Source organism: Pristis pectinata, chromosome 7, assembly GCF_009764475.1.
Source record: "Pristis pectinata isolate sPriPec2 chromosome 7, sPriPec2.1.pri, whole genome shotgun sequence".
In the NCBI taxonomy this organism is placed as follows: Eukaryota; Metazoa; Chordata; class Chondrichthyes; order Rhinopristiformes; family Pristidae; genus Pristis; species Pristis pectinata.
Window position 1 is genome coordinate 27,464,154 of NC_067411.1, and position 23,711 is coordinate 27,487,864.

General features: G+C 39.7%; 1 protein-coding gene across 1 annotated transcript in view; it reads left to right on the forward strand.

Annotated features, from left to right (window-relative positions):
* The window catches only part of mrps27 (mitochondrial ribosomal protein S27), a 71,119-nt gene that overhangs the window by 18,269 nt on the left and 29,139 nt on the right, over positions 1-23,711 (forward strand). The window contains exons 4-5 of the mRNA XM_052019188.1: positions 2,838-2,896; positions 19,910-20,024. Of these exons, the coding sequence (XP_051875148.1) occupies positions 2,838-2,896; positions 19,910-20,024 (174 nt within the window). The remainder of the gene's footprint in view (positions 1-2,837; positions 2,897-19,909; positions 20,025-23,711) is intronic.

Sequence of the window (23,711 nt, forward strand, 5' to 3'; positions counted from 1 at the left end):
AAGAAGGCATTGGGCATGCTTGCCTTCATTGTTTGGGGCAATGAGTACAAGAGTCGGGACGTCATGTTACAGCGTACGAGATGTTGGTGAAACCACATTTGAAGTATTGTGTGCAGTTCTGGTCGCCATTCTGTAGGAAGTACTGTATGTGATTAAGCTCAAGAGGATGCAAAAAAGATTCACAAAGATGTTGCCTTCACTGGAGGGCTTGAGTTATAAAGGGTGACGGGATAGATTTCCCTGGAGTGAAGGAGGCTGAGGAGTGACCTTATAGAGGTTTATAAAATCATTAGGGGCATAGATAAGGTGAATGATCAGTCTTTTTCCTAGCAGTTGGAGTTTAGAACTAGAGGGCATAGGTTTAAGATAAGAGGGGAAAAATTTAAAGGGGACTTGAGGGGCAAGTTTTTCCACACACAGGCCGGTGCATATATGGAATGAGCTGCCAGAAGAAGTGGTAGAGGCAGGCAGGTACAGTTACAGTGTTTAAAAGATGTATGGGCAGCTTGCTTAAATTGCTCTCAGGGATCCCTTCGCCCAGCTTGTGTGGCTGAGTTTGTATCCCTACTCCTCCCCTAAAGCCACTAATTTTTCAAAATCTGGGGTACACAACCCCTCCACGCCTCATCTGGCAATATTTCTCACCCCCCAGTCCTGGTCCTGCTTCAAGACTTGTCAGACATTTCCTTTGCACACTCTTCAATGGCTCAGTGTGTAAGAATCATTCAATAGTGCCAATGTCTCTGGCTCTACTGAATTTTCAAACAGTGACCACATAACGTTGGATTAAAACATTCCCATGAGGATCGAATGATTTTAAGGCTGTGTTATTGGAAAAAATTAAACATATTGCAGGTGGTGTTCTGGCTACCATTTTCTCTTTGTGATGTCCAAAGGCTGACAGCATCAGATTTGCCTCTGATATGTTATGAGCCCAGGGCTGAAAAACATCATTAGGATTGAGCAATTATCTCTTGTGGCCCTCCTGCCTCACTTCTGTTCATGCAGTAGTGGCACAAAAAGTTGGGACTCAGTGTCCAGTATTATTTGAATGTTGCTACTTCCTTAATTACCCAGGAATGAGATTTAAGTAATGCTATTAGTTTTTGTTTAAACATTGTTCATAGCAGTGGATTTTTGGAATTAAAACTAGTCAGAATTCCCAATCCTTCATTATACCCTTTATATTATACTGACTAGTCTCAAAACAGTACCACTGACCTTGCAACACAAAACAATGTTGAATATATCCTTTTCATTTCCACTTGATGTCATCCATTGCAAGTAAACTGCATCATTCAAGATGGGCAATTTTGCTTTTTGCTACAGGCATACATGAAATAAAAAGATTAATAAAGCACTAACTGATGCACATTAACAAAACCCACATTTTCAATTGAGTGAAAGATTTTCTTGGAGAATTTTTCTCCCTCCAGGCTTGTTTAGCTGATTTAATGGTAAAAGAAGCAAGTTGATGATTTTATCGCTTTGCCGTTTGTTCTTTGTGTTGCTGATACTGGCAGATAGCTTCCAACAATATGTTGCTGTTGCTTTAATGCAGTAGGTTTGATTTATATTAAATATTCTGAATTGTTCTACAACAGTAATAAAAATAAGATATACTGCTGTTGTTGGGCCATAAGAAATGGGAATAGGAGTGGGCCTGCTCCATCATTCAATAAGATTGTGGCTGATCCAGCTTTCCTCAAGTCCACTTTCCCACCCTCTCCCATTGATTCCCTTATTAAAAATCTGTCTATCTCAGCTTTGAATATATTAAAAGATACAGCTTGCACATCTTTCTAGGCAAGGAATTCCAAAATTCATGACCATTTGTGTAGAAATTCTTCCTTACCTCAGTTTTAAATGGGCAACAATTATACTGAGATTATGCCCTTTGGTCCTTGATTCTCTGACGATGGGAAACCTGTCTTCCAGAATTTATTCTGGCAAGTCCCCTAAGAATTTTAAGTTTCAATAAAATTCCTCTCATTCTTCTAAACTCCAATCAGTAGAAATCCATCCATTTCAACCTTTCCATTCTAGACAATCCCTCCATCCCTGTGATCGTCCTAGTGAATCTTCCAATGATAATATATTTTTCTTAAATAAGGGAACAAAACCATTCGCAGTACTCAAGATGCAGTCTCACAAGTACCACTTTATTACTCGCCCTTCTTTCCAAAGTGAACAACTTCACATTTTCTCACATTATACTCTATTTGCCAACTTTAGCCCACACACTGGGGGTTACCTGAAAGTGACCCCCTTGTTTGCTGCTTTCTGCTCAATAGCCAATCTTCTATCCATTCCAATATATAAACTTGAATACATGAGCCCTTATCTTGTGAAGTAACCTTTTGTGTGGCACCTTGTCAAATGCCTTTTGAAAATCCAAATATATTGCATCTAATGGTTCCCTCTATCCAAATATATTAGACCTAATGGTTTCTCTCTATCCACTCCGGGTAATACTTCCTCAAAGAACTCTTGATACATTTGTCAGACATATAGTCTTCCCTTCTTTAAGCCATGCTGACTCTGCTTGATCAGAGTATGGCTTTCCAAATGTTCTGCTATTGCTATCTTATTAGTAGGATTACTGTTTAAAGTGGCCTGGATGGATGTAACCGCATGCCTTAGTGTAACTACTTTTCCAAAAGCAAAATATCACAGATCCTGGAAATCTGAAATAAAACAGAAAATGATTTAAGCATTCACCAGATCAGCTGGTGTCTATGGAATGAGAGAAACAAGGTGAAAATATCTTAATGTCTTTTATCAGGACACTATAAAATACTTTTCCTCTAAATTCATGCAATGTTTTATTTCTGTAGTTTATTGACAACATTTCTACAAGAGAAGAGATTGATCAGGCTGAATATTATCTTTACAAGTAAGTATATTTTTCCTGTTTTCCTAAGTTTCTTGCAGAAACTTGTACTGTGAACAAGTAGAACTTTGTTCTATTCCATATCCACTGGCACAGACCAGTTGAGCTAAATGGCCTGCTTCTAGTTTAAAAGTAATTGAGCAGGGATGGAATGAGTTGCTAAAATCTGAAATTGTTTTCCCATCATTCTAATTTGATTTTATAATTCATTTCCTTTTCCTTTCATTCCCCCCAGAAAGACATAACCCTTTAAACCTGCCTGGTAAATTTTAATTAACTGTTAAGTATTTTAACTGGTTTACAAGAATGATAGCATGGTGCATCCTTAATATTGAGGTCATCTGCAAGTCTGCTGTTCTTTACCGCATTATTGTTCTTGATTTGCTTTAATTAGTGAAAAAACACAGAAATTATTTTGTAATTGGCCCACATTAGTCCGAGTGTCCACTTTGGTGTTATTATAGTTTGTGTTGTTATTGTTGTGGAGAAAGAATGTGGTGGCTCTTTCTATTTTGCACTCTGAGTATTAAGTTCATACTTCTGCAAGAAGCCATAAGGAGGATGACAGATTGTTGGGTGATTTTGTGTGTGTATTTGTAGATGTATTATGTAAGAGTGTGTATGTAATCTGATTGTGGTGTTCCTGTGAAATTGGTGACCTTTTCCTCGGTAATGGGTTTGGGATTGGTTGTTGGAATACCTAAGATGAAGAACTGTGCTCTTTATAGTTGGTATGCTGATGGTGAAAGCAGTAATTGTTTAGGCTGGTGAGTACAGTATCAATCAGGTGGACAGGCTTGTCCCGGATTGAGTTGAGTTTTGGTAAGCTGCACTCACCCAGGTAGGTAAAGAGTATTCCACCATCTTCTTGATTTGTGGCTTGTACATTGTGGAAACATTTTGAAGTATCAGGAGGTGAGTGAATCCTCCCAGGATATCCAGTCTCTAGCTTGCTCTTGTAGCTGCTCTATTTATGTAGCTCATCCAGCTGAGTTTATGATTAATGTTAACCATCCTGTCTGTAATGCCTAACCTTTGTCCAGCACAAATGTTACGCTGCACATCAGTCCATGCCTGAATGTTGTCAATGTGTCTATCTATATGCAGTGCATTCTATTATAATATGGAGATATCTAGTAAATAAAAATGCTACCTAACAAATCAATCACCTTAAAAGAAAAAAATGTACTTTTTTGTTAAACTTCAATCTTTTACAGACTAGACCGGAAATTATGTTTAGAACTTTGCCGTTTGGAAGCATTTGGGGCGAGAGATTGTGATCAATGGGAGTCTGTGTTGTATGTTCTATATTCTATGAGTCTGGGTTAAATTTTACACAATCAGGCCCAAACTACTGGAGTAATGTTGTCTCCGCTCTACCCCTAGTTTTGAAGTTGTAAACTTGAAAAACTTAAAGCAAACTTTGAGATAGCTGGAGTTTACACAAAAAGTTGATCTCGCTGGTATTACAGTGTCTGTATCTCTACTTTTGACTGAGAGAGATTGGTACTCATAGTACTTCAGAATGATAGTGGACAGATAAATGTGGCAAAAACTGAAATCTTCATGTTGGTGAGTCTGAAGTTTTGCTTCTGGGCCATTGATCAAACACAGTGACATTTCTTCAAAAGTAATTTCAAACAGAAAGGTCAGTAACATACTAAGAAGTTTCTTGCTAGGGCTTCACCAATAAGTAAACATTGTCAGAAGCTATTTTTGATTTGCTGTACACATTGCATTCTCAGTTGACAGGAATTAATGAAGCAGATATATTTTTGGTATTCTAACCATCATACAGAGAATTTGCTCATTTTTTTTGTATACAAAGTCTATTATCACTATGAGATTGTTAAAAATCAAATGACATAGGCTTGCAACATATGCTTAATCCTGTAAGAAAATTAGTTATTCTAACAGTAGTTGAAATTAAATAATAGATTTTTAATAGTGGTTCAAGACCAGAGGCCATAGATTGGCTTTCTGCTCATGGAGTACAATGAGGCAGCATGAACTTCCACAGATTTTATCTCTGAGAATGAGAATTTTAACTGCTGAATCCGGGCTGGGTTAACTCTGCACAAGTAGAGCTCCTCATTGAGATCCATGGGAGAAATCAGTTGCTGGGAGAAAGGTAAGTAAAGGTTTTATTTGATTTAATTTAGTTAGTTGAAATATTTTCAGTAGCTCTATTTTAGCTTTATCAATTCATTTGCTGTGTTCTGAAACATTGTGAAGTTTTAGTTTTGAAATCCATAATCAATATCCAAGATATATGAGCCTCTTAAAATTATTAAAATGTACCAATAAATAGCAAACAGTTGGCCCCAGTTACATTGAGATGAATTTTCTTCTTGACAATATGCAACATATATGCATGTTGATTTCAGCTCATTGAAGCACAGCTACCCTAACCTTTCAACTTCAGAAAGCAATTCTTATAATGTTACATACACATTTATGTGGATTGTGCAGTCTGAACACGTTTTTTTCTTTCACTCTTAGAAGTTTTTTAGGGTTGTGACACATTGGCTTGCACGGTACCAACCATAGCTTTCTCATGTCGTACATTATTTTCCTGCAATGTTACATCTATTCTACATTTCATTACTCAAGATCAACACTAACCTTTTTAAGCATTGTTTTTAGACAAAGGAGACTTGGCAAGTGCAAGGGCCTCAACAATGAACCTCATTATTTGTCTTGATGCTGATTTCTGAATAAAGTGAGGTCGGCTTAGATTTCAGATTTGAGCTGTTTAAATGGTTATCTGTGGTGCTGACCAACATGATTAGATTCAGTCTAAAAATACATAAGTATTTTTGGAGTGTATTGCTGTGCCAAATCAGCAAAATGACACTGGCAGTCTTCCAGTTGTGGCTTAATATTTGGAATAAAACGTTGGTATGATAAAGGGTTTAACTAACCTGATGCCAAGACTAGGGGAAGATGTTGGAAATTTTAGTTCATGCTTAGCAAGGTGAAATCATTACCAGATGTATTAAAATACTTTCAACTGCAGCAGGCTACATTATGAAGCAGAAAACTCATCATTTGTACCTCATAATCCTAACAAAAACTTCTGAATTTTAGGTATCAAAGCAGATTTGAAGCCTATAGCTGATATAAATCAGATGCTGTTGGAACTGCATTAGCACTTAGCAGAGCACTGGAGGAAATTTCATCACTGAGTTACTATAGCAACCACTCACCCCATCAGTCTGCTCAGCATGGTTAGCCTATCATAATTTCAGATTCCATTTGACACTCTACTTCTAAACCAATAAAAATATGGCTTTTTTAATGATTTGTGTGTAAATCTTTTATCAATATATAATACAAAACTACTTTGGAAAACTAATACGGAATATTTCAGATCTACTTTCTTCAGCTTTTAATTTGTTATGTTTCATGGATAGGTTTTTTAGGCTTTGTATAAATAGAGAAGCCATGTTAGTGTTGCTAATAGCGTCATTGCCATGGGCCTCCTACAGATGTTGCATTGCTAAAGCAGTATTTTGATATTTCTCTGTTGAGATTATGGACCTGGTATTTTGCTGTAGCTCTAAGCAAATAATAGTATTGTAGTCTCCTGTTGGTATTCTGTGATGCAACTGTTACTTCTGAGAGTCCTTCATTTTCCCTTTTTGTCATCTTCCTGTCTCAAAAGCATTCTTCCCAGTTTAGAGAACAGGTTATTAGGCTGTGGTCCTTTGCATCAATCAGTTATCAGAGGCCAAGTGATTGAGACTGCTGATGTGAAGGCAGTCACACTTGCCTTCCCCTAATTTAATTCTTCCTCTTTCTCTGCCTGCTTGAAAACTAATGAGATTGATTGCACTAATGAGGTTCATTGTTGAGGCCCTTGCACTTGCCAAATTACAGCATTTCCCAGCATGAGAACGCAAGATAGATTTTCAATTGCTTTCTATTTTCAAAGTAGTGAAAAGCTAGGAGCAGAGAGATGTACTGAAATCACTAAGCTCTGGTGTACCAAGAACAAAAGATAATAAAAAAGGCTAATTTAATATTAGCCTTTTTGTTCAGATGTGTAAATGGACTTGGCAAATGGCTGAATGACCTACTCCTGTTCTTATGTTCAAATAGTGATCAAGTCACCTTCTTTCTTCCCCACCTCAATTTTCTAGATTGAGAATTATCTTGAGCAGGTACAGTGGCATGCAAAGTTTGGGCACCCCTCATCAAAATTTCTGTTACTGTGAATAGTTAAGTGAGTAGAAGATGAACTGATCTCCAAAAGTCATAAAGTTAAAGATGAAACATTCTTTTCAACATTTTAAGCAAGATTAGTGTATTATTTTTGTTTTGTACAATTTTAGAGTGAGAAAAAGGAAAGGAGCACCATGCAAAAGTTTGGGCACCCCAAGAGACTTGAGCTCTCAGATAACTTTTACCAAGGTCTCAGACTTTCATTAGCTTGTTAGGGCTATGGCTTGTTCACAGTCATCATTAGGAAAGGCCAGGTGATGCAAATTTCAAAGCTTTATAAATACCCTGACTCCTCAAACCTTGTCCTAACAATCAGCAGCCATGGGCTCCTCTAAGCAGATGCCTAGCACTCTGAAAATTAAAATAAATGATGCCCACAAAGCAGGAGAAGGCTATAAGAAGATAGCAAAGCATTTTCAGGTAGCCGTTTCCTCAGTTTGTAATGTAATTAAGAAATGGCAATTAACAGGAACGGTGGAGGTCAAATTGAGGTCTGGAAGATCAACTTTCGGAGAGAACTGCTTGTAGGATTGCTAGAAAGGCAAATCAAAACCCCCATTTGACTGCAAAAGACCTTCAGGAAGATTTAGCAGACTCTGGAGTGGTGGTGCACTGTTATACTGTGCAGCGACACCTGCACAAATATGACCTTCATGGAAGAGTCATCAGAAGAAAAGATTTTCTACATCCTCACCACAAAATTCAGCTTCAGAAATTTGCAAAGGAACATCTAAACAAGCCTGATGCATTTTGGAAACAAGTCCTGTGGATTGATGAAGCTAAAATAGAACTTTTTGGCTGCAATGAGCAAAGTTATGTTTGGAGAAAAAAGGGTGCAGAATTTCATGAAAAGAACACCCCTCCAACTGTTAAGCACGGAGGTGGATCGATCATGCTTTGGGATTGTGTTGCAGCCAGTGGCATGGGGAACATTTCACTGGTAGAGGGAAGAATGAATTCAATTAAATACCAGCAAATTCTGGAAGCAAACATCACACCGTCTGTAAAAAAAAAGCCGAAGATGAAAAGAGGATGGCTTCTACAATAGGACAACGATCCTAAACACACCTCAAAATCCACAATGGACTACCTGAAGAGGCACAAGCTGAAGGTTTTGCCATGGCCCTCACAGTCCCCCAACCTAAACATCATCGAAAAGCTTGGATAGACCTCAAAAGAGCAGCGCATGCAAGATGGCCCAAGAATCTTACAGAACTAGAAGCATTTTCCAAGGAAGAATGGGCAAAAATCCCCCAAACAAGAATTGAAAGACTCTTAGCTGGCAACAGAAAGCATTTACAAGCTGTGATACTTGCCAAAGGGGGTGTTACTAAGTACTGATCATGCCAGGTGCCCAAACTTTTGCTTTGGGCCCTTTTCCTTTTTTGTTATTTTGAAACTGTAAAAGATGGAAATAAAAAAGTAATCTTGCTTAAAATATTATAGAAATGTGTCATCTTTAACTTTATGCATTTTGGAAATCAGGTCATCTTTTACTCGCTTAGCTATTCACAGTAACAGAAATTTTGACCAGGGGTGCCCAAACTTTTGCATGCCACTGTAACTATGCAGCAGATTTCTGTAAAAGTGAATTGAAATTCATGACACACTAAGTATAATAGAGTAACAGTTTATGTAAAGATGTACGAGAGGGAAGCAGGAAAGAGCCATGTCATCTTAAGCCTGTTCTGATATTTAATAAGTTCATGACCAATCCTACCTCAAGCCCACTCTTCTTCTCCTCCTCTACCCCACCCCACCCCACCCCATCCCACTCCTCAATAAACTTCCAATCACAATCCCTATGAGGCCGAATATCTATCCATCTTGGTCTCTTTTGTTCTTAAGTACTGAATGCCAAAAAACTGTGAAGCTCTGTGAGAACATATTTCTCATCATCTCCATTCTAAGTGGCCTTCCCTTAATTCTGCAGCCATGTCCCTAGTTGTGGATAGGAAATAGTCTCGCACATATACCTTGTCAAGCCCTCTCAGAATTTAATTTTTCAATGAGACTTCCTTTCATTTCTCCATCCTAGAATGCATGTACTCATTTTCTCACATAAGATAATGCCCCAACCCAGGAATCAATCTAGTGAGCCATTGTTGCACTCTCTTAAGAATATTACGTTCCTATTCTGTTTCTCCAAATCACTGTATAATTGTAGTGAGATTTCCTTACTCTAGTACTCCCCATCTGATGTGGCCATCTGGATCTCATGGTTGCCAGTCATTTTAATTCTCCTCCCCATTCCCACACTGACATGTCTGTCCTTGGCCTCCTCTACTGCCAAACTGAGGCTAAACACAAACTAGAAGAACAGCAAATCGTATTCTGCCTGGGTAACCCACAACCTGGCCTATTAACATTGAAGTCTCCAACTTCCAGTAATTGCTCCCCCTCTGTCCCTTTCCTCCCTTCTGATCCACCTGGCTCCCATCACCTACACACTCTTCCCACTGGTTCCCCTTCCCCACTCCTCCCATCTGCCGTCCCCAGCTCCCTCACTTTATTCCATGCTTTACCTTCCTCTGCTATCAGATTCCACGATCTTCAGCCCTTTGTCACTTCCATCTATCATCTCCCAGCTGCTGGTGCTATTCCTGCTCACCCCTCCCCCATCTACCTATCACCACCCCTACTTGGATCTACCTATCACCTGCCAGCTCTTGCTCTACCCCTTCTCTCCACCTTTTTATACTGGCTATCTCCCCTCTTTCTTTAGTCCAGATGAAGGGTCACAACTCAAAATGTCAGCTGTCCAAATCTTGTGGTTTATTGGAGTGTTTAAATTGAAATCCATTCTTTACATCAAGATTTGCATACTAAAGTTGTGAGCAGTCTCCTAGACCTTTCATTCAGTAAAGCTATTTGAGAGAGCAATGATAGCAAGAATATTGATATTGAATTGGCGATCTGTAAGTTATGTTTTAGTTTTTGCCATTGTTTGGTTTTGTCCACCTTCTTTCTCCCACCCCACCCTGCCCTACCAGGTTTACTTCAGATTTTAAAATGAACAGTCTAATATCATATCAATGATAATTTATGTGATAATTATATAATACATAATAAATGTATCAATAAAACATGAAAATATTTTATTTTATTAATTTATATTAATATTTTAATTGATTTGTATTAATATTTTACCATAAAATATTAAAACAAAATATGAAATGTATTGTCTCTCCTCGCTTTTCAAACTTCTTGCTGATTGTGTCTGATTTCTCACAGGTCCACTGCTATTTGTGCTCTTTCCCTGAACTCTCCTTGCTCTTTCAAACCTTTTACTGCTGGTGTCTGACCCCATCATGTCCACCACCAATGAAATACAGTAATCTAGAAGCAAAATAATAAGAAATCTAAAATAAAAATGGAAAATGCTGGCAATACTGGACAAGTCAGGTGAAATCTTTGGAGAGAGAAATTGAGTTAACGTTTCAGGTTGATCACTTTTCATGAGGACCAAGAAAGTTGTTTTACAAAACACCTCACTGACAGCATATTACAAACTATTTAATTAATCTGTTGCATTTCCTGAACAATTTCCACACCAGGTTCTACACCCTTCCCACCAAATTGTGTACTTGATTCAAATATAAAAACAACATTCTTTTTTTTCAGACTTATTCTGTGCTCTCACCATGACTCATTATTTGCTGCAATGCAGCACCAACAAAAAAGTAGCAAATTGCTTCCTGTTCCTAATGCACAACAAGGTTTTATATTAGAAAATGAGCTGTGCTACAGAGAACCTTGGAGGTCTTTTCTGATCAGCGATTGAGTTTTGCTTTTCATTATAGATGATTTGCAATTTGTCTCAATACAACCTTTTGCTTGTGTCACTCATTACTGATTTCATAGCACCAACCCTCAGTCCTACAAATGTGCAATTGCTGTTTGGAGCTACTGTCCCAAAGGAACTGTGAAAAATAGCATATATATTTTAAGGAAGCCTCCTTAACTGTATTAGAAAGGCAGTCTGTTAGTACCATGTTTCTCTGAGAAAATTAAATGGTTATTTGTAAAACGTTGCCTCTGCTATTTGAGAGTCTTATTGAACCACAGATTAATGGTTAGAGAAAGACGTGTTGTTGAGTTGATCCACTGAGAAACTGACACTTAAAAACCCAGACTTGATCCAAATTTGAAAGAAAACTAAAGAAGAAAAAATTAGGAAGGGCAACTTCAAGGTCTTAAGGATGATTCTGCAGGAGGAGAAATATGGTGGCAGCACAGGTAGATCAGGTGATGAAGAAGGCAAATGGGATATCTGCATTCATTAGCCAAGGCATTGAATATAATGAGCAATGGGGTTATGGTAAAACTTTATAAAACAATGTTTAGGTTCCAGTAGGGGTATTGTATAAATTCCTGGTCACCACCATAGGAAGGATGTGACTGTGCTGAGGGAATGCAGAGGGAGATTCACCAGTATGTTGCCTGGGATGAGTGACTGGGTTTGTTTTCCTTGGAGCATTGGTGGCTGAGGGGTATCTGATAGAGGTATACAAAGTTGAGGGACACAGGTAAGGCAAATAGTAAGACATTTTTCCTCATAGCAGAGAGCATGGGTTTAGGTTAATGGGTCAGAAGTTTAGAGGGGATCTGAGGAAGAACTTTTTCCACCTACAGTGTGACTGAAATCTGGAATGCACTGCCTGAATGGGTCATGGAGGCAGGTACTCTCACAACCTTTAAATATCTAGACAAGCCCTTGAATTGCCAAAGCTTAGAAGGTTATGAATTAAGTTCTCTAAATGGGATTAGTATAGATAGATGGTGAGTGAAGTGCCTGTTTCTGTGCTATGAGAAGGCTGTAGGATTGGAATTCTAAAACCAAGTTCCTAAATGGCTGAAACCTTAGCATCTAGTGGTTGAAGAAGGCAACAGGAGGGTGGGTTCAAACTAGTTGGATAGTTGTATGATTGGAAGAGGTTGTGATAATGGGCACAGCTGTGATCTTGAATGCAAGAATAAACAGTGGATATCAATTTCTTGATTTGCTGCAACTGATTTCTTTGGAATAATTATCATGTAATTCATTAGTAATAATTTGAATTTATATGGTGGGAGAAAATACCAAAGATGCTGAGGTCGAGTAACCACATGCTAGAATGCTGATTCTGAAGTATACAGAAATGATATAGAAGGTCATCCCAGAGGCACTGGAATGGTCATAGAGACATAGAGCACGAAAACAGGCCCTTCAGCCCAACTGGACCATGCCAACTAAGATTCTCATCTAAGCTGGTCCTATTTAGCTGTGTTTGGCCCATATCCTCTAAACCTTTCCTATCCTTGTACCTGTCTAACGTCCTTCTCCAGAGGATTGGAAAATCACAAATGTCACTCTACTCTTTAAGAAGGGAAGGAGGCAAAAGATAGGAAATTATAGACCAATTAGCTTGACTTCAGTGGTTGGTAAGATTTTAGAGTCCATTATTATGGATGAGGTTTCTGGGTACTTGGAAGCACATGATAAAATAGGCCAAAGTCATCATGGTTTCCTTAAGGGGAGATTTTGTTTGATGAATCTGCTGGAATTCTTTGAGGAAGTAATAGGCAGGATAGACAAAGGAGAGTCAGTGGAAGTTGTTTACTTGGATTTTTAGAAGGCCTTTGACAAGGTGCTGCACATGAGGCTGCTAAACAAGATAGGAGCCCATGGTATTGCAGGAGAGGTATTAGCATGGATAGAAGATTGGCTGACTGGCAGAAGGCAAAGGGTGGGAATAAAGGGAGCCTTTTCTTGTTGGCTACCGGTGACTAGTGGTGTTCCTCGGGGGTTGGTGTTGGGGTCGCTACTTTCACATTATATGTTAATGATCTGGATGACAGAATTGATGGCTGTGTGGCCGGGTTTGCGGATAATACAAAGATGGGTGGAGGGGCAGATAGTATTGAGGAAGCAGAGAGTCTGCAGAACGACTTAGGTTGGGAGAATGGGCAAAGAAGTGGCAGGAGGAATACAGCGTAGGGAAGTGTATGGTAATGCACTTTGGTAAAAGGAATAAAGGCATAGACTATTTTCTAAATGGGGAGAGAATTCAGAAATTGGAGGTGTAAAATGTCTTGGGAGTCCTAGTGCAGGATTCCCCAGAGGTTAACTTGCAGGTTGAGTCGGTAGTAAGGAAGGTAAATGCATGTTAGCATTCAGGTCAAGAGCACTAGAATATAATAGCAAGGATGTAATGCTGAGGCTTTATGAGGTGTTGGTCAGACCACATCTGGAGTATTATGAGCAGTTTTGGGCCCCATATCTAAGGAAGGATGTGCTGGTGCTGGAGAGAGTCCAGAGTGGGTTTACGAGAATGATCCCAGGGATCAGAGGATTAATGTATGAGGAGAGTTTGATGGCTCTGGGTCTGTACTTGCTGGAGTTCAGAAGGATGAGGGGAGATCTCATTGAAACCTGCCGAATATTGCAAGGCCTGGACAGAGTGGGCGTGGAGAGGATGTTTCCAGTCGTGGGAGAGTCTAGGACCAGAGGGCACAGCCTCAGAATAAAAGATTGTCCCTTTAGAACAGAGATGAGGAGGAATTTCTTTAGCCAGAGGGTGGTGAACCTGTGGAATTCATTGCCACAGACAGCTGTGGAGGCCAAGTCATTGGGTATATTTAAAGCGGAGGTTGATAGGTTCTTGATTAGTAAGGGTGTCAAAAGTTAGGGGAAAAGGCTGGAGAATAGGGTTGAGGGGGAAAAGTAAAATAGCCATGATCGAATGGCAGAGCAGACTCAATGGGCCAAATGGCCTGATTCTGTTCCTACGTCTTGTGGTCAAGTGTGGAATATTCAAGGAATGTAGGATGTTGCTGAGTCAGGGGAGGCATTATGGAGGTTGGAATAGGCAGTCTTTAATAATGGAGAAGATATGTAAACCCAGCTCCAAAAGGCTTAAGTAGGGTGCAGAAGTCTGGTTTAACCTGAATTTTTTGTTGAAGAGAGGTGTGAGTTTATTGGAGGGCACTGACGTTAATGGCTAAGGTTTTTGTCAATGTTTAACTGCAGAAAACTGAAGGTTAACCTTGACAGATTCAAGCACATAGTGGAAATAGGGTGGCCAAGATTGATGGTTGAGCTGGGTGTTAAAGGCTTAAATGTGGAAGTTGACCCCATGTCTTTGGACTATACCACCAAAAGAAAAAGTGGGCACCATGAATAGATCCTTGAACTGTGGAGGAAACAGTGTAATGGATGGAAGAAAAATCATTGTGGGAGTTCATTTAGTATTTTCAAATTGGAATGACTGGAAGTAAGCAAGGATGGTCCAATGGAACTGAACAATGGAGGTGTCTTGGAGGAGAAGAACGTTGGTGTTGTGTCAAAGTCTGTAAATAAGTTAGGGAGAATAAGGAAAGATAATTCACTCAGTCACATTCATACTTGCTGTTTGTGACTTTGGTTACGATCAGGAAGAATAGGAAAACTGATCAAAGAGATTGAAGCAGGGAGCTATACATTTTATGGGCATTCAGGTGACAAGTGCAGTAGAGTGCGGTTCCTGACAGCTATTTGTATAAACCATTGAGGCAAGTACAGAGACTAACAGGAAAAGTATAAGTTGGGCTACAGAATCTTGCAGTTTGGAGCAAGCCTGATATTTCACAAGTGTGACCTTAAGTTTATCAACTGTTTGAGTACAAATTTCCAACTACATTATTGGTTTTAAGAAGAGAAATATACAGTTTTTGTCTTGATAATTAACTTTTTTGTTTTGGATTAGCAAAATTAAATTTGTGTTTTGAGTATTTCTAAGAACAGCAATGAATAATGAATTATGATAGAGTGCAATGCAGTCAAATGGAAGCGAATGATTAATAACAGAAGGATGCCTAATCCTACAAAGATTATGTCCTTACTAACATGTTATTTTTAAACTAGAGGCATGTCGTATTAAGCTCTTGTGATCAAAATGCTGAAGACACTGAATACAAGTGACTGAATTCTTGTTTATATCTCATTTAGAAATTGCAAGCAGCCCAAAGTCATAGTTTACTGAAAAGCCAGCAGCAAAACAATCATGACCTTTTAAGTAACCCAGTTAATGTGGTGGAAAGTGTGTGCATCCATACAGATGAACCAGTCGTGAACCTGACTGCTGGAACAAATTTGCTTTGGGCTTTTAATGTCAGGCCTGTTAGAATGCAACCTAGTGTGCTGTCAATTGGTGTTTGAGTTGGAAGTCTTTTTGTATCCATCACATGCTGGATTTTCTATAACAGAGATGCTTATATTTCCTATTATTTAGTTTAAAAATCTTCTTCACCTCCAACTCCGTCTACCAAGCCACGTTGACAGTTGCCAGATTTAACACTCTATCAAATATATCCTTTGTTCTTTGCTGACACTAGGTATATATACCACTGCAGGCTTCTCAAAAATATAAATGTTGTTATCATTAGCAAGAACCAATTAATTTAACAGTTTTTGCTCCATACATTGAAGAATATTAATGAAACTGCAGTGTCCAGTTCAGCACAAGCAGATGCTAAACATAGCTCCTTGCACTCTGATCCTTAATGTGCCTCAGGCCCAACCTGGGGAAAATGTCCATTGAAACATTTTATTTCTATATCACTCTAGCTATCCTGTGATCTTTAAGCGTAATTGCCAATTAGTGCTGAATTAAAGACAGTTTTGTACTGAATCTGCCCAGGCTAATTTTCACGCAAGACCCACAGAACCAGGAGATTGAGAAGGAGCCTTTCATCTCACCGGTATGGGCTGGATTTGTACATGGATTTTGGAGATGAAAGACCAGTGCATGCCGGTGCTGCAAACTCCACTTCTGAACTTCAGGCAAGCAACAGCATTGCCATTCATCTTACAATGACTAATTTTAATTAATTCCAGTCTGTTGTGTCTCATATGCCGAGACTCATTAGCATGCTTAATCATCTCCAAACTAAATGACAGACAAATCAAAATAAAATCTTTCTTTATTTACCTGACTTATTCTGTACATTTTCTACTCCATAAACTTAACTCTGAAGAATCTAGTTGTGGTTTGGATCAGAGTCCCCAGTATCTGGCTGGCTTGCTTGCCAACTAATTGCAGGCAGCTTTCCAGCACACAGTACTGGTAAGCTTTACATTGCTTGTCCGGTTAGGGCCCTGCTAATTATTTGGACATCGGATTTCCGGGTTATCTGAAGGTGACCATTTAATATTTCTCTCTTGTGAAGACCTATGCAGGACAGCTTGATGAAGGAAGAGATAATTATTAATAACCAACAATTATCATCAGCAGATGAATACAGAAAGGTGAATACATACATGTTTATACATTTGAGAATATTTTGCCTGACTCCACTCAGGAGTAGTGCAAAACATTAGCACCTAGGTGTCCAATTGTGCTGTTGTTAGAAATGATATGGTTGTTAGACACAAAATTTGAATAAGGAAGATCCTGTAAATGCTTATTATATTTGAAGAGATTGATAAAATATTTCTATCCTCCAGCTAACAAACATGTGGTGACTCAGTGGGTTTTCATGAGCAACTAGCAGCAGTAGTACATAGCTCTGGTGGCAAATATAATTTCTGTGCCTGAGAAGGAGATAGACGACTGCTTCTTGTGGCCATGGCTGAACTAAATGCTGAGAATAAAGATCTTGCCTACTAAGGTAATTTGACAGGAAGATGAATGCTAATATCTGTTTCAAATTAACCTACTTTTACACTGTTACTGCTATTACAACATACATTTAGGAGGTGACAAATCTACTATTCACATTTTACGGAGAGAAACAGTGGCAGGCAGAGTGAGAGTAGAAGACAGGGGCAGGCAGCAAGAGAGAAAAAGCTAGAGGCAGGCAAAGAGAGAATGAGATATAGAGACAGTCATAGAGTCATAGTCTTACAGCATGGAAACAGGCCCTTCAACGCAACTGGTCCATGCCAACCAAGATTCACACGTAAGTCAGTCCCATTTGCCCGCATTTAGCCCATATCCCTTAAACTGTTCCTATCCAAGTACCTGTCCAGGAGCAAGAAGGCATAAGCTGGATCTGGAAGGCAAGGTTAAGGAAAATCCCAAAAGATTTTACAGGTATATTAAGGGTAAAGGGGTGGTTAGGGAGAGAATAGGTACCCTTAAAGATCAGCATGACTGTCTATGTGTGGAGCCACAGGAGATGGATGAGATTTTTAATGAATATTTCTCACCAGTTTTACTGTAGAGAAAATAGTGGATGCTAAGGAACTGAGGCAAATTAATTGAAATGTCTTGGACCACATATTATTTACCACTGAGGAGGCAATGGAAGCCGTAAAGCACGCTAAGATGTATAAAGCCCCAGCGCCTGACCAAGTATATCTTGGGACCTTGTGGGAGGCTAGCGAAGAAATTACAGGGGCCTTGCAGAGCTATTTGCTTCATCTTTAGCCACAGGTGAAGTTCCAGAAGACTGGAGGGTGGCTAATGTTGTACTTTTATTTAAGAGGGGCAGCAAAGACAAGCCAGGGAACCACAGGCTGGTGAGCCTGACATCAGTGGTGGGTAAGTTACTGGCAGGATCTACTAGTATTTGGATAGTGAGTAAGGCTTTGTGCATGGGAAATTGTGTCTGGCAAATCCCTTAGGGTTTTTCGAAGAGGTAGCCAAAAGGATAGATGAGGTCAAGGTGGTGGACATTGTGTATATGGACTTTAGTAAGCCCGTGTGGGAAGCCAGTCTGGAAGGTTAGATCGCAAGGGATCCAGGGAGAGCTAGCTAACTGGATTCATAATTGGCTTGATCATAGGAAGCAGAGCGTCATGGTGGAAAGTTGTTTCTGGGACTGGAGGCCTGTGACTAGTGGTGTGCCACAGAGATCAGTGCTGTTTGTTATTCATATAAACCATTTGGATGAGAATGAACAAGGCATGGTTTGTAAGTTTGCGGATGATACTAAAATAGGTGGTATCGTAGACTGTGAAGAAGGTTATCAAAAATTACAGGGGGATCTTGATCCGCTCGGTAAGTGGGCCGAGAATGTTAAATGGTGTTCAATCCAGATATGTGCAAGGAGTTGCACTTTGGGAAGAGAAACCAGTGAATGGTAGCGCTCTGGAGAGTGTTGAAGAACAGAGGAACCTAGGGGTACAAGCACATAGTTCCCTGAAAGTGGCATCACAGATGGACAGGTTGGTGAAGAAGGTGTGTGGCACGTTGGCCTTCATCAGTCAAGGTATTGAGCATAAGAGTTGTGACGTTGTGTTGCAGTTGTACAAGATGTTGGTAAAGCCGCACCTTGAGTATCATGTATAGTTTTGGTCACCCTGTTATAGGAAAGACATCATTAAGTTGGAAAGAGTGCAAAGAAGATTTACGCAGATGCTGCCAGGACTTGAGGGTTTGAATTACAGGGAGAGGTTGGGCAGGGTAGGGCATTATTCCTTGGAACATGGGGGATTGAGGGGTGACTTTAGAGGTGTATAAAATCATGAGAGGCACAGATAAGGTGAATGCACACAGTCTTTTTCCTAGGGTTGGGGAATCAAGAACTAGAGGGCATAGGTGAGAGGGGAGAGATTTAAAGGAGACCTGAGGGACAACTTCTTCATGCAGAGGATGGTGCCTACATGGAACGAGCTGCCAGAGAAAGTAGTTGAGGCGGGTACAATAATGACATTTAAAAGACATTTGTATAAGTACATGGATAGGAAAGTTTTAGAGGGATATGGGCCAAACACAGGCAAATAGAAGTAGCTTAGATTGGCACCTAGGTTGGCATGGACAAGTTTAGCCAAAGGACCTGTTTCAGTGCTATATTACTCTATGACTACCACAAAAGTTTATTGACTTGCTGGGGTGTAAATTTTGTATCCAAAAGTTGAAAGCCAAGGCAGTCTTTCTACAATTTCTTACCATAATTTTGGCAGGCGATTGGTGGAACTCCCAGTGAATAGTAACTTTTAGCTGTTGTATGCCATTTCTCCAGGGCTTCCGCCATCATTCAGTTGAAGTTATTGCGGGAGATTGAGTAAAACCCAGGAAAAATTCCAGGTGCCAGTATGGTTTAACAGTTTAATGTTCCCAGTACCAGAATTTATTAAGATGTAGTAGTTGCACTTTATAAGTGATTTGTATAGAACAAAACAAGCAGCTTTGCACAGGTATGCCTAGAAACTGGGTTGTGTAATTCCACTACAATATCTTTCCGCAAATACTTATTCTACCTCCCATCATTTCCCAGCAACCAACCCTCATCTGATCACTCTACCTATAGATTGACCCTACGCCCAGGCTTTGACCCTTGTAGCAAAATGCCAGACATGCTTTACACTGTCCACAGTGAGAGCATGAAGAGGAAAGGTCTTGAATATGTAACACCTGTTCAGTAGCATTGAGCCTTGTGCACTACTTTTGGATCTTGAATTAAACATTTGATGAAGGCTAATGTGCCTTTAGAGGTGCTTACCAACTTCTATGCAGTATTTTTTAAGTCATGAATTATAATGTATATTTCTTATCGGTTTACGTCACAAGGTGTAAACTGGTAAGAAATATACATTACAATTCATCAATTTACACTAAGCAATTCAAAACAAATCCCAATCACTCTCCATAGCCCTGTATTTTCTTGTTTTCAAATATTTTTCTTTTAAACAGTGCAATAAGTTAGCAAGTGTAAAAGAGTATGTCTATCTGCTTGCAGGCTTTGATTTTATTGCAATTGATAGTGTGTGATTCCAATACAGCTGCTGCCCAGATTGGTTTGTATTCAGCATCTCAAGTTATGTTTACTGAAGCAAAAGTTTTTAAGTATTAAACTTTGTCTTTATTTCTCTTCAAATCTTAGGTTTCGACATAGTCCAAACTGCTGGTACTTACGAGAATGGACCATCCACAGCTGGATTCAACAGTGTCTGAAGCACAATGCTAGGGACAAGGCCTTGCACACCTTAAGAAACCAGGTATAATAATAAACTATTCCATTATATGCATAAACACATTGCAAAAGATCGTTTTAAGAAAGTATGAAAAAATAACTTAGCAGAGAATCTGAAACCAAATCTTAATCTTGGCAAAAATTGTATTTTTCATTCTTTATTGCTGCTGGTGTTAGTCTGAAAGAATTGCCAAACAAGTTATTTCTGCATGTTTTGATCTAAAAGTAATTCATGTTTCATAATACATGGATATAGTTTTCAAAGTATATATTTCCAAAATCCTGCTTATGGAATTGGTAATGCATAAAATTGAGCCTCTATTGTACTCCCTAAGTGGGATATAGCAGCATTATCCAATAACATAGGGAAAGCATAAAACAAACCTACTGAAAATAAGGATCAAATAATATTGCATGTTGTCATCTACTTAAGCACCACCACCTCATTCTGACTCGTATATTGCAGCTACTGAGTCAGAACTTGCTGCTACCAATTTGCATTAAAAACTGTGTTGTGGTAAAAATTTAATTGGGCATACTTGGAGCTTTGCTGATGTTGGAGTGGCAGAATTTCCATACTATTGGATGTAACTCCAATTAATACTCCAGCACACAATCAATTCACTTTTTGTTTTAAGGTGTTATGTAGTAGTTTAATAAATTTTCCAGAGAACTCGGTAAGTATGAATAGAGTGCAGGAAACAGGACTCCGGTGATTTTAAAGGGAGTACAGGGAACAGAACCTGGTGAAATTCAAGGGTGTATGGGGAACATAACCCTAGTGAGTTTAAAGGGAGTACAGGAACAGGGCCCTGTGAGTCTAAAGGGAGCATGAGAACCAAGGCCTTAGTGTGTTAAAGAGGATGTGCGGAAAAGCACCTGGTGTACCAAATGCAGAATCATTGAGTTTTTCGAAAAACAGGTAGTAGATTATTGCGGTGTTATCACACATAAATATATATATTTCCAGAAAGTAATGAATCTTTGAAAGCAGTATTTATCAAAGTATTTTTCATAGTAGTTTTAAGCTTCATAGTCTGTACAGTACCGGACTCTGGAAATAATTTTGAGATTTATGCAAACAGGAGAGTAGAACTTTGATAACATCTAAGACTATTCACATTTTGGCAGCAGTGCTTGTGCACTGAAAGTTATTCCTCAGTAGTAAATAGACACTAATATTTTTCTGACAGACTCCTCCTGAAATCTAATGAGGAATTTTACATTAAAGATCTTATCGTTGTTATTTGTGTTTGTGATAAGATTACCACTTTGACAAGAAAATCTGGCAAGCCAGATGGGAAAGAATGAGGTAACCAAGGGTAGATACAGCAGAGCTGCTAACCTTTTAAATTCTGCCAGTTATTCAATCTCAAGATAACCTTAAGATTCAATGGTGAACTGATCACCTTGATATGAATAAATCGTCCATCTTTTGCTATTCTGCCTTGTCTACCTCACAGACTTTTACAGAGCGCAGAAAGCCACCCCCCATTTTTCACCAATGACTATCTGCATACATCTTCCAAAAAGAGCCATTATGTTATAATGAGCACTGTGAATGCTGGCCAATTAATTTTGTACCAGGAATGCATAATCTAATTCATGGCTACCTTAATTGATGTCCGATTACTTGATACATACCAAAGACTGAAGGTGAAACTTTAGGTGTGTATGCTTTGGCACGCCAAACTGTGGGGGTAAAAAAAACACATAAGATATAATAACACAAGAGTCGACTATAGACCCCTTGAGTCTCCACCATTCAATATGATTGTGGATGATCCCGTGCCTCAGTTTTACTTCCCCATCCAATTTCCACATCCCTTCCACCTCACCATTGAATATACACAAAGGTTGAATGGAAAGTGCTCTTATCTAGAACATTAAGCTAAGATTTTATCTCTTTATTAGAAAAATTTAAAGCATGCAAGTCTTTGCAAACATTGCACATAATGTGTGAATTAGAAATCCAGCCCATACAACTATTACGTGGCAAACTCAAATGAAGAACAGAGCTAATATGTAGTAAATCCAGTCTTGCCAGAGGGACAGATACGGCAGCATAATAGAAACATAGAAACAAGAAAAACTACAGCACAATTCAGGCCCTTTGGCCCACAAAGCTGTGCCGAACATGTCCCTACCCTAGAAATTACTAGGCTTACCCATAGCCCTCTATTTTTCTCATCTCCATGTATCTATCCAACAGTCTCTTAAAAGACCCTATCCTATCCGCCTCCACCACTGTTGCCGGCAGCCCATTCCACACACTCACCACTCTCTGAGTAAAAAACTGACCCCTGACACCTCTATACCTACTCCCCAGCACCTTAAACCTATGTCCTCTTGTGGCCACCATTTCAGCCCTGGGGAAAAGCCTCTGACTCTCCACCCGATCAATGCCTCTCATCATCTTATATACCTCTATCAGGTCTCCCCTCATCCTCCTTCGCTCCAAGGAGAAAAGGCCAAGTTCCTTCCACCTGCTTTCATAAGGCATGCTCCGCATTCCAGGCAGCATCCTTGTAAATCTCCTCTGCACCCTTTCTATGGCTTCCACATCCTTCCTGTAGTGAGGCGACCAGAACTGAGCACAGTACTCCAAGTGGGGGCTGACCAGGGACCTATATAGCTGCAACAATACCTCCCGGCTCCTAAATTCAATTCCACAATTGATGAAGGACAATATACCATATGCCTTCTTAACCACAGAGTCAACCTGCGCAGCCGCTTTGAGTGTCCTATGGACACGGACCCCAAGATCCCTCTGATCCTCCACACTGCCAAGAGTCCTACCATTAATACTATATTCTGCCATCATGTTTGACCTACCAAAATGAACCACTTCACACTTATCTGGGTTGAACTGCATCTGCCACTTCTCAGACCAACTTTGTATCCTACCTATGTCCCGCTGTAACCTCTGACAGCCCTCTATACTATCCACAACACCTCCAACCTTTGTGTCATCCGCAAACTTACTAACCCATCCCTCCACTTCCTCATCCAGGTCGTTTATAAAAATCACAAAGAGTAAGGGTCCCAGAACAGATCCCTGAGGTACACCACTGCTCACTGACCTCCATGCAGAATACAACCCTTCAACATCCACTCTTTGTCTTTTGTGGGCCAGCCAGTTCTGGATCCACATTGCAATGTCCCCTTGGATCCCATGCCCCCTTACTTTCTCAAAAAGCCTTGCATGGGGTACCTTATCAAACGCCTTGCAGAAATCCATATACACTACATCTACTGTTCTCCCTTCATCGATGTGTTTAATCACATCCTCAAAAAATTCAGTCGGGCTCGTAAGGCAGGACCTACCCTTGACAAAGCCATGTTGACTATTCCTAATCATATTATACCTCTCCAAATGTTCATAATTCCTGCCTCTCAGGATCTTCTCTATCAGCTTACCAACCACTGAGGTAAGACTCACCGGTCTATAATTTCCTGGGCTATCTCTACTCCCTTTCTTGAATAAGGGAACAACACGCACAACCCTCCAGTCTTCTGGAACCTCTCCCGTCTCCATTGATGATGCAAAGATCATTGTCAGAGGCTCTGCAATCTCCTCCCTCGCCTCCCACAGCAGCCTGGGGTACATCCCATCCGGCCCCGGTGACTAAATCAACTTGATGTTTTCCAAAAGTTCCAGCACCTCCTCTTTCCTAATCTCTACATGCTTAAGCTTTTCAGCCTGCTGCAA